Here is a 12,225-nt window from a genome sequence, read left to right as displayed (position 1 = left end):
TGTATTCACTTTGCTTTATGTATAGTAATGGGAAGTGAAATTCCATACTCCAAATAAACCAAAAAAATGACTGCACCTGATCTTGTAGAAGTAATCTAATGTGTACTGTCACATTTGAACAAATAAAGATAAACACATCGGGTTATGCAACATTTTGTATTAATGAGTGACAAAAACAGCTGGAAAAGCGCAATAAGAACTTGGAGCATGCAGAAGGGTTAAGTCGGAGAAAAACATGCTGGGAAAGAGAGACTGATAAGAAAAATATGATCATGCAACCATTTGCACTGATTCAGGAAAAACAGCAATGGAAAATAGTGTGTTGTAACACAGTCGAAAGAAAAACACTCGGCAGCAAAAGAAGCGGGACTTACATCGCTGGATTCCACAGTTTCGGTGACGTCACACCTCAGATCCTCAAAGTACACGTGCACCCGGACTTGCACGTTCTCGCCCGCTAACAGGTAGTCCAAAACGTCGCCTTCAGGAACCTGCCTCCGACGACGAAACCCTAGCCCTGTGGTGTTTCAGTGTCACCAAGATGTAAGCGTCATCAGTAACATCACACCATTACTGTCATCACTCATCTCCGTCGTCACTGTAAGCGTCATCAGTAGTGTCATCAGTCACTGTCGTCGTCATCATAAGAATCATCAGTAACGTCACACCATTTCTGTCATCAGTCATCGTCGTCTTCACCATATGTGTCATCAGTAACGTCACACCATTGCTGTCGTCAGTCACTGTTGTCATCAACATAAGCGTCATCCGTAGCGCCACATCATTACTCTGCGTCATCACTGAGTCATCGTCGTCACGAGAACCGTCATCTTTAGCGGCATACCATTACTGTCATCAGTCATTGTCGTCGTAAACGCCACCAATAGCGCCTCACAATTACTGTCATCATTCATCGTCGTCGCCACCATAAGCATCATCTGTAGCGCCACACCATTATTTTTATCAATCATCTTCGTCGTCACCGTAAGTGTCATCAGTAGTGCCACACCATTAGTGTCCTCACTAATCGTCGTCGTCACCATAAGCGTCATAGGTAGTGCCCTCCCATTAACGTCATCGTCGTCGTCATTGTAAACTTCATCAGTAGCGCTACGCCATTACTGTAATCAGCCTTTGATGTCATTACCATAAGCGTCATCATTAGCGTCACACCATTATTGTAATCAGCCTTTGTCGTCGTCACCATAAGCGTCATCAGTAGCGTCATACCATTATAGTCATCAGTCACTGTCGTCGTCACCATAAGCGTCATCAGTAGCGTCATACCATTATAGTCATCAGTCACTGTCGTCGTCACCATAAGCGTCATCAGTAGCGTCATACCATTACTGTCATCAGTCACTTTCGTCGTGACCATAGCGTCATCAGTAACACCACACAATCACCGTTATCATCAGACTTCGTAGGCGTGTATCATCAACATTATACCATTATCGTCATCTTCCATACCACCTTTACCATCATCGTCGTCGTTATCGTCATGCCAATAATGTTAAAGTCAGAATCAAACAAATAACATATCATGAGTTATTTTTAATATGCTGACTGTTAGCAAGTGATAACAGACATGTCGAGAAAATGGATATCAACATAAGCCGTTAAGGTCGTTTTTTGTCAGGTCACCTAGGATCAGTCTTGATTGGTTAAATAGCCATATGGTAATACAACTCTTTGCAGTTCATGGTTTATGCTGACCTCCTCCAGTCTGACCATCGGCTCGCTCCAGAGGGTCAATGATGTCCGGTTGATTCTCACTGGTCAAGCCGCTCATGGAAAAACGCGTGGAGTATGTCGTCACGCTGGTCAGAATAAAGGGTCGGAATAAAGCACCACGATTAAGCTTCAGTACACGTTTCACGTCGATAGACTGGGCTTTTTGTTCCAAAAGTTACATGATATGATTTTGGTTTTGAAAATGGTACACGTTTCCCACTTCAGTAATGCCTTTTACTCTGCAGAACTTGAACCAACATGTTTTTATATCCGCATTCCCTTCCTGCAGATTTTTTTTGTAGGGGTGCTGTGCATATAAAGGCCTACCTCAGGACTCATTCAGAAACAGGAATTTGACACACACACACACAAATACAACCTGAATTAATTAACTCGCTGACACACTTACAGTCCAGCCAAAGGCACTCCAAGACCAAGACTCCTACCCTAGTCATATAGTACCCTATTTTTAAGCTCTACAGATAGATACCTGCATCGCGGCACACACTCTTTTTGACACGGAAGAGCGCCATTTGCGTATGCCCGTATAACATCACGGAGACACCTCTCTGCAACATCAAAATAGTTTTTTTGTTGGTCTTCAATTTAACGATTACTCATGCAAGAGAAGAAGAAGAAGCTGTACACTCAGATAACTGGGATGGGGGGAGGGGGGAGGGGGAGGGGGTAGTGAGTACTGCACACTGTTATATGAATCTAAAAACAGACAGAGAACCAGCACACAAGTGGAAGTCAGTATGATAAAACAATGGGTACAATCACCGTGGCAGCCAAAGTGGATTGTTTGCAACACATTCCTCAATGCAGTCCGTCAGTTCAATCCAATCTGTGATCTCGCACGCACTGCCGTTGTGGCAACGTGAAGCCACATTTAATCTTGAGACCAGAGATAAACTGTACATGTCTGTTCAATGGTACATGAACATGCATCTTCTAGTAAGATGGGCTGCATTGTCATAAAAGTATGTCAATCCGGTATTTTCATGCACGTGAAACACGCACAGTGCGTCATTGTTTGTGACCTAAACGTTGGATGGGAAATGGACGCCGCGGCAGATTTCTGTTTGCTGACGTCACATGAAAACAACGAATAAGAATGTTTTGTTGAACCGATTAAATTTTACGGTTTGCATTGAATGTTGTCTTCTTGATATCAGAAGTTTATTTATACATGAATCAAAATGAGCAAGCAAACATCGCAGATTGTTTTGAACGCATTATCGCCCTGAAAACAATGGATAACTGAGAATATCTTGTCGAACCGATTACATCCTACGTACGGTTTGCAGTCTTTTTTGTCTTCTTGGACTTAAAACCTTAATTTCAGAATGAGAAAGCAAACGTCGACGATAGTTTTGAATTCAGCCTCACCCTCAGCATGCCCAGGCCTGCATCGCTGGACAGGGTCAGATGCTGGAGCCGTCCTTTCCTGCATCAACCTCCTCCCCACAATAAAAGGGGTAGTCGGTCGGGTAGTGGTGGTGGTGGTGGTGGAGGTGGTGGTGGAGGTGGGGGTGGTGGTGGTGGTGGCGGTGGTGGAGGTGGTGTGGCGGCGGGTGGGGTCCAGGAAAGACGCAGGGCAAGGGAGGTCCATGTCACAGCATCCACACTGTCGGAACACTTCCCTCTGCAGACACCCATGCTGGCACCCCTGTGTTGTACGCAAGGCATTTATTTCTGACTTGGTTCATCATTTAGTGATGTGGTTGATAGTTTGACGGGCCAGTCGACTGATGGTTCAGAAACTAAGGCAAAATCACCACCGACGGTTGCGGAGAACAGTAATATCAACTGAACTCTTTTCACAGGCCATCGGCGAACATGTTAGGATTTAATTGTTCTTTTGTGTATATCTGATTGTGCGTGTTTACATGGGTACGTGCGTGTAGGTTACATGCGTTCGTGTGTACCAGTGTGTGTGTCTGTATATGTGCGCGCGCATGTGTAAAGCATGTATTACTGGGTACATCGGCCGTAGCCAAATGTTTGAAACAACGTAGCATAATGGATGTTACTGTCACACGATCTGCAGTACTACTACTAAACACCAACGATTGGGACGGCCTACCCGTTGCGAGTAACGCCACCTGGTGTCCACGGCGTATATGTTGCTTCTGTCTCTTCCGATGTCCTCACCATTGCAATTTGTGTTAGTAACCCGTGTTCTCTCAGCCTGCAACAAACACACACGACAATGGAGATGATTGTTCAAACGTTTCCACTCTTTGATCACAACTGTTGAGGCGCTGGTCAAGCAAGCATGCAAGCAAACGCCCAACAACCCAGTCAACCAATAGATCAAGTATTAACCAGACAACCGCATAAACGGAACAAAAACAATAACAATAACAGCAAAACAAAACCACCATCAGGGGGTACCATCACCTCTACCACAACCACCACCATTAACAACATGGGTAGCGCCGTACAGTATGGCTGCTCGCTTTCGGCCCTATAGTGAGAAAGCAGCCAGAATTTCCATGAGGGTAACCTCACAGGACTATATGAAATCGTATCATTATCATTATCACAAAATCAGAAACGACAATAACAACATAGAACGACAAAAATGCAGACAACCAAATAGAAGAAAAGACAATCCGCCCGGAAGAGGCGCAGCAGCAAAGGTGTCATTTTGAAGGCTTACATTCGTGACTGACGATGTCCCAATTTTGTGAGCAAGGCCGGTGGATTTTGCAACAGACAGACAAATAGACCAGCACAGAGATACACGCGAGACATACATATGTCTTGTGATGCAAGCTAATCTACATAAATGCGCACACTTATCATACATTTATCAAAGATAAGACTAAATACCATTGCAGGTACAACATTTTTGAACAACATGACTGTGACAGATATTAAACGCCTCATATGAAGTTCCTACAAAAAAAACCACAATAAATATAGCCTTAACCTTGGTGAGTGCTATGTAAGCCGCGTTTCCCTCAGGCACAAAGACGCCCTCTTCCGCCGGAAAGACTGTGTCACGTGACCCGTGAGCGACGATCACAAACCCAGGCTCGTCCTGAGTGGTGTACTCCTGGCTCTGAGTGTCTAGCTCCACTGTTAGACCTGCCACCAAGAATCGGATGTAGACCACTCTCACACAACCTCATACCTCCTGACATTACTCCCCAAAAGAGGAAAACCTTTTTGATTACCTAAATTCCCCGTATGACAACTCCCTCCTCCACCGGCGGACCCAGCACCCCATTCAGCCTTCACCAAGACAAAACCCTCACGAGTCCGAGTCTGGAGATACGCGCGCGATATAAGACTTCATATATAAAAAAAAAAACGAGCCAACGTTTCACACAGCAAACATCTTCTTGGACTTGAATATTTAACTCTGAGCGACAACCCCACAAGATACAATTCTCAAGGAGAACCTCACACGCTCCAATCATTCATTCATTTTCATTGATTGGTTGGTTTATTGATCGATCTGTTGATGGATTTATTCATTCATTTATTCATTCGTTCGTTTGTTCGTTCGTTCGTTCGTTTGTTCGTTCGTTCGTTCATTTATTAATCCATTCATGCATTCATTCACTCAATCACTCATTCATCCATCCATTCACCTTTACACATTCATCCATTCACCTTCACACATTTATTTACGTGTGTATTTCAGAGCTACTGACCATGCTGAGGACCGGCCTTCGTGACCCTCAGATGACGTGGATCCGCAACGAAAATGAAACAGTTGCCAAAAGTGTGGTGGTAAAAGCGTGTGAAGTTTCTGAAAAAGATCAATTAAAAAACAGAGACTGCAGAAAAAGTGAAATGGTTGCTTCTGGTGAAATTGAAAACTAACGTGTGCTATAGAATGGACAATAACACACCACACTCAAATACAGTACAATAGAGTCGTATCTGTGGCTCCGTGACACATTCCCGCTAATTATATTTTATATTTTAGTTCTATTTGGCAGTGTGATCATCATACTGACCTGTAATCACAGGGCACACCCCCCAGCTGGCAGTGTGATCATCATACTGTACCTGTAATCACAGGGCACACCCCCCAGCTGGCAGTGTGATCATCATACTGTACCTGTAATCACAGGGCACATCCCCCAGCTGGCAGTGTGATAATCATACTGTACCTGTAATCACAGGGCACATCCCCCAGCTGGCAGTGTGATCATCATACTGTACCTGTAATCACAGGGCACATCCCCCAGCTGGCAGTGTGATCATCATACTGTACCTATAATCACAGGGCACATCCCCCAGCTGGCAGTGTGATCATCATACTGTACCTGTAATCACAGGGCACACCCCCCAGCTGGCAGTGTGATCATCATACTGTACCTGTAATCACAGGGCACATCCCCCAGCTGGCAGTGTGATCATCATACTGTACCTGTAATCACAGGGCACATCCCCCAGCTGGCAGTGTGATCATCATACTGTACCTGTAATCACAGGGCACATCCCCCAGCTGGCAGTGTGATCATCATACTGTACCTGTAATCACAGGGCACATCCCCCAGCTGGCAGTGTGATCATCATACTGTACCTGTAATCACAGGGCACATCCCCCAGCTGGCAGTGTGATCATCATACTGTACCTGTAATCACAGGGCACATCCCCCAGCTGGCAGTGTGATCATCATACTGTACCTGTAATCACAGGGCACATCCCCCAGCTGGCAGTGTGATCATCATTCTGTACCTGTACCCCCCAGCTGGCAGTGTGATCATCATACTGTACCTATAATCACAGGGCACATCCCCCAGCTGGCAGTGTGATCATCATACTGTACCTGTAATCACAGGGCACATCCCCCAGCTGGCAGTGTGATCATCATACTGTACCTGTAACCGCCCTGATATGGCCCCTCGTGGTCGGCTGGGCGTTAAGCAAACAAACAAACAAACTGTACCTGTAATCACAGGGCACATCCCCCAGCTGGCAGTGTGACAGCATGAGCTCCAAGTCGTGTCCTGCATCTTCTCGTTCTTGGTCGCTTAGCTGGTCCACCAGTGTTTGGTACTCGTGGCGAAGATGTCGGTTGTCCTCCTCAGAATGACTATTCTGTAGGACGAGCAAACAAAACCATACACATGAATGTACAATTAAATAAAATTAAAAACAAACCGAGTAAACTACAACATGAATGAATCCAGATAAGTAAATAAGATCAATAATAACAAAATGAACTAGAATGAAATCTATCTATCTATCTATACATATAATAAAAGAGAGTGTCTGTCTGTCTGTGTGTCTGTCTGTGGTCGCCATACCTCAGAGATGGCAAAAGATAAGCACAAGATATTTTGCATGCACACTGCCCTGGACCCACAAATGTGCACCTGGGTTTTAGTTTCTCCAGACATTGTTTCCTTCCTCGGATAATGACCCTCCCCATCTATCAATACAGTCTATACAGTGCAAGGGAGGTAAGTCATGCTTTGTCACCCACGGAAGGGAGGTAACTCTCATCAAACCAATATACCGTGTCATTCTCAAGGGTTACCCCCCCGCCCGATATCATCCCGCCGCGCCCCCCCCCCCCCCCCCACACACACACACACTAACCCTGCCCCCTGCTCCCCCTCCCTGCCTTCCAGATCATCGCGAATAATGTTTACGAAACGATCGCCTCAGTGAAAGATCACGAGAATTTACAGATTTCTCTCCCCTGTTCAAAAAGGTATGACGATGTCATCACTGTATGTCTACTAAAACCGCTACATTTCGTCTACAACACATCAAAGCACACGCCGCGAGAGCAGAAACACCCGGGCGAAGCCGGGCCTGACTGTGTCTGTCTGTCTGTGAGGACAGGAACGCGGTAGTGTGCATCAACAATGCCTAGGAGCCGCAGATATGCACCTGGGTTTTAGTTTCTTGATTTATTGTTTACTTTCTCATATTATGGACCTCTGCTTTATTGAATACAGCCTATATAGTGCAAGGCCAGTTCAGTGCCTACTGTTCACCTGTAGTAAGCACATAATGCCAGTAATATTAGAGACTCGCTATTGCTCCTACGAGGGGAAGAATCGAACAAGAAAAAAATAACCGAACCGTTCATGACATTTTCAAGAAACAAAGGGACGTAACTCTGACTGTGTTATCCAAATAAAGGAGGTAATTAACTCTGATAATTAATGGAAAGCACACATGTCATAACATGCTTTAGGGTTCTGCTAACACCCGGGCGAAGCCGGGTTTGACTGCTAGTAAAATAAATATAATAAGGTGAAAGGTGGAAAACCTAAGAGTCAAATATCTGTTCCTCTCATTCTTGCTTGCTTGCTTTCTATATTATATATAAACGTAGCAAAAAAATTATTGCGACAAATTTTGCACAACAATTTAAGCATTTTTTCCCATGTCATGTGCCACAAAGCCAAAGTTGACGGCCTTAAATGGCATACTTCTTCTTCTTCTTGTCGATCACACTAGTTATACTGTCAGCCCGGAAAGCGAAAAAATGGCATATAAAGTTTGAATAAAATAACACGGGAAATAATGCTTTTATTGGGGTGCGAAATGTGTGGCATTAATTCTTTCGCTTAGTTTATATTTACGCTTTTTAATCCAATTAACATAATTTCAGGAATTCATCAATTTTCAGTTCTCATTATATCCTTATTCGTTCCTTTATATCTTTTCCTCTTTTTTTACATTTCGTCCAGTTTGTTATTGTTTATTTTTCTTGTTTATTAATCATTGAAACAAATGTCACCCTTACTTTTAATACATGTATCTTCTTATACACCTGTACCTTCCGTGATTTTCTTTTCTTCATTTATTTGCATTCTCGTATTCTCCTAATGAGCGAATCGACTATTTCTTTTGACTCAGTATATTACAGCGTGCGAACAAACGTCCAGGCAAAACCAACCCTAACCAAACCAGACCACACCAAGCCAAAACAATAATATAAATATCAACCAACCAACCAAACAACCGATCCTGTGAATCAACCGACCAAAATTAGAAACAAAACTGAAAGTTTAAAAACAAAACAAAATTTGATACCGTTTTCCGCATCTTGTAGTCCTGCAGGAATTGGGACAGCGTCAGCATGCCGTACTCGGCCCTTCTCCGGCGAGCCGCAGGTGGATCGCCCTCGGAAAGCCTGTCGGGGCTTACGACAGGGTTGACGTTACAGAGAGTAACGGAAGGAAAATCCTGCGCCACTGCGTCATTGGTGTATGACGTCATGCTGTGACGTGAGCGTGAGTGGTGGAGGTATAGTCTGTGCAGGCTGAAAACCGTGATCACTGGGTGACACGAAAAGATGCGTTCATTATTGCAAGTTGTGAAACACGGAAAGGTAACATTGAAAATGAGAAAACTGTAAGGTCTAATTAGAGCGAATTAGCTTTGATAGACATTGAGCCAAAATTAAATACAGATAAATTCACAACTGGTCCATATTAAAAGCCTGGGCGCCTAATGTTGACCAGTGAAGAGGCCATCTCGATTCATTGTAAAAAATCCTAATGTACTTCAAAGTAACACCTACAACTCAGTGTGCAAGTCAGACGAACTCAAATAGGTATGCATCAGATGTAATGCTTTGGTTCGATGCGAACATTATTTGAAGCACAACAAGAAACTAAACACATCAAACACAGAGAAAACATTCATGAAATTATCATCTTTCTCGTAAAGAAGACAGTTTGATATGTTTATTGAAAGCTTGAGGGCTATTTATGGGTTATTTCAGTAATCTTCTTTACTCATGACTGAAACCAGAGCTTATCTTTTCTTTTCTGCTATTTGTTGAAGGTGGTTGATATTAGGGAACACACACATACTTTGAGATTTTGCTATTATTTTTTATTTGCGTTAGAAAGACGGGGCTACAATGTAACAATTACTGTCTTAGGAGTATAGCAAATTTTGTGTGTTGACAGCTGTGCCTTTGGACAGAAACTATTTCATTTTGAGCGTCAAATTCAGAGTGAACGCTACCAAGAGAGTAAAAATGTAAGAAAAAAACTTAACGGTTTTGTGCCACGTGGTGCAAGTCATCCAGAGAGGGTAAAAGTATCGAATGGAATTGTTTTGAGCACTCTAGCACCGTTAGCTTGTCAGAACAGGAGGTGGTCTATATAAGAAGCCAGTCTAGATTAAGGACCCTTCCCTTACTACAAAAACATTTAAGTTTCTACCTTAAATGTTGTTATGTCAAGCGCGCGATTTGGTTTATTCATATTTGGCATGTTTGGGTTCTAGCATCTTGTCTGGAATTGGTGTGACCTATTTAGAATATTCCCATACAGCTTAATCTGGAAGCAAACATCACGGATGTCATGATAACACTTTTCCGAGCATTTGGTTTAACATTTTCACAGCTCTTATTTTCATTCGTTTTTCATAGTCTTATAATTGATATTGTTGAGATTATCAGTCACGTTGGGCTCACCAAGGCAATAACTATGCAGTAAATATAGGCAAAGTGGTTATTTTTTTTTTACATACATGTACAAACACTCCGAACATTCTATTTTTAACGAGTTAACTCGAACAAGAATGGAAATGGAAACAGGTTAATGGGTACCTTTTTTTGCATCAATGCACACAGTCTGAGCATGTGTGTGTGTGTGTGTGTGTGTGTGTCTCTGTCTGTGCGTGTGTGTGTGTGTGTGTGTGTGTGTGTGTGTGTGTGTGTGTGTGTGTGTGTGTGTGGGTTTGTCTATTTCAAACAGAATAATAATTAAAAGAGCCATCTTTACCAGCACAGACGACGATGACGACGACCCAGACCACCTTAAGAAAGACTCCTGGGCGGGCAGCGTTTCGGACACCCCCCATACTGCTGTCCTCCGCATAGCGCTGCGTGGCGGCCGCTGCTTTTCCATGTTTTCCAGACATGGTTTAATGGTCAGCCCCTCTAGCTCTCCCTGAAGTGAATAGCTTTGCGTCTGCTGGTGGGGACGATGCTGTTTGGACAAGTGTCATGGGTATAGATTTATACTGCAAAGACTGTGGTTTTACACGCGCATATTGTTAGGGGTAAGAACAAAAAATTTTTTTTAAGAGAATGAAGTAGACCTTTTCTTAGTGTCTGTCTGTCTGAGTTCTGTAAGTGTTGGAGAACAGAATTATTTGAGCAAACAATGCCTGAATTAAAAACTCTAGCTTGTGCAGAAACGGATTTATACAAATTCCAACGAAAGAATGAAAGAAAAAAAGAATACAAGAAAAAAGGAAAGAAAGAAAGACAAAAAAAGAAAGACAAAAAGATAAAAAGACAACAAGAAAGATAGAAAGAAAGAAAGATAGAAAGAAAGAAAGAAAGAAAGAAAGACAACATGAATGATAAAAAGAAAGACAACATGAATGGTATACAGAAAGAAAAAAGATAGAAAGAAAGAAAGAAGGAAAAAAGAAATCACACAAAAAAGTAGCAAATACGCTTTACAAGTACTTTAAAAAAAAAACGAAGCAAAGAAAAAAATGTTTTCTTTTAAAAGTAAAAGTTTATTTTACATGCATACCAACACAATTCAAAATGAAACCAACAAACAAATACTTCACGACTGTATGAAAAAAAGCTTGAGCTACACTTTGAAAATGTGATCTTCCTGAAATGTTGTCCTCAACTGAAATACGAAAGTAAAAAAATGAATATATTCTCTCATTATTTCATTATCATTTCCATTACTGATTATACTTAGTCTCGCAGAATTCGAGACTCTTGAAATGTGGTCAAAGTCACGCAGGCAGCCGACACGCTAAACATGAAAGTCTCACAGCAACACCAAGAGCCTCCTTCCTGAGACTCGATAGATGAATACCTGAAAGTCAACCACACAGGTCTAGTGCCGTGCCGAAATATTAACAAGTCATGTAAGGCGAAAATACAACATTTAGTCAAGCTGTCGAACTCACAGAATGAAACTGAACGCAATGCAATTTTTCAGCAAGACCGTACACTCGTAGCATCGTCAGTCCACCGCTCATGGCAAAGGCAGTGAAATTGACAAGAAGAGCGGGGTAGTAGTTGCGCTAAGAAGGATAGCACGCTTTTCTGTACCTCTCTTTGTTTTAACTTTCTGAGCGTGTTTTTAATCCAAACATATCATATCTATATGTTTTTGGAATCAGGAACCGACACGGAATAAGATGAAAGTGTTTTTAAATTGATTTCGACAATTTAATTTTGATAATAATTTTTATATTTTTAATTTTCAGAGCTTGTTTCTAATCCAAATATAACATATTTATATGTTTTTGGAATCAGAAAATGATGGAGAATAAGATAAACGTAAATTTGGATCGTTTTATAAAAAAAATATTTTTTTACAATTTTTAGATTTTTAATGACCAAAGTCGTTAATTAATTTTTTAGCCACCAAGCTGAAATGCAATACCTAAGTCCGGGCTTCGTCGAAGATTACTTGACCAAAATTGAAACCAATTTGAAAAATGAGAGCGTGACAGTGCCGCCTCAACTTTCACGAAAAGCCGGATATGACGTCATCAAAGAC

At 42.3% G+C, this 12,225-nt stretch overlaps 2 protein-coding genes across 2 annotated transcripts in view; both read right to left on the bottom strand.

The window, feature by feature from the left end:
* Window positions 1–3,255, bottom strand: part of LOC138958717 (amiloride-sensitive sodium channel subunit alpha-like) — a 4,017-nt gene extending 762 nt beyond the window's left edge. The window contains exons 1-4 of the mRNA XM_070329970.1: window positions 3,127–3,255; window positions 2,225–2,303; window positions 1,717–1,820; window positions 375–517 (exon numbers count right to left, since the gene is read on the bottom strand). Of these exons, the coding sequence (XP_070186071.1) occupies window positions 375–517; window positions 1,717–1,820; window positions 2,225–2,303; window positions 3,127–3,190 (390 nt within the window). The 5' untranslated portion in view covers window positions 3,191–3,255. The remainder of the gene's footprint in view (window positions 1–374; window positions 518–1,716; window positions 1,821–2,224; window positions 2,304–3,126) is intronic.
* LOC138957161 (acid-sensing ion channel 3-like) lies at window positions 3,190–10,606 on the bottom strand. The gene is made up of 7 exons (XM_070328352.1): window positions 10,468–10,606; window positions 8,762–9,006; window positions 6,654–6,805; window positions 5,406–5,503; window positions 4,776–4,833; window positions 3,824–3,928; window positions 3,190–3,406 (listed from the first exon to the last, which is right to left on the bottom strand). The coding sequence occupies exons 1-7, from the start codon at window positions 10,604–10,606 to the stop codon at window positions 3,190–3,192; spliced, it is 1,014 nt and encodes a 337-aa protein (XP_070184453.1).
* Window positions 10,607–12,225: the final 1,619 nt, after the last annotated feature.

The sequence above is a fragment of the Littorina saxatilis genome, linkage group LG1 (assembly GCF_037325665.1).
Source record: "Littorina saxatilis isolate snail1 linkage group LG1, US_GU_Lsax_2.0, whole genome shotgun sequence".
Taxonomy (NCBI): domain Eukaryota; kingdom Metazoa; phylum Mollusca; class Gastropoda; order Littorinimorpha; family Littorinidae; genus Littorina; species Littorina saxatilis.
The sequence above is the reverse complement of the archived record's forward strand: the minus strand, read 5'-3'. Positions and strand labels throughout refer to the sequence as shown.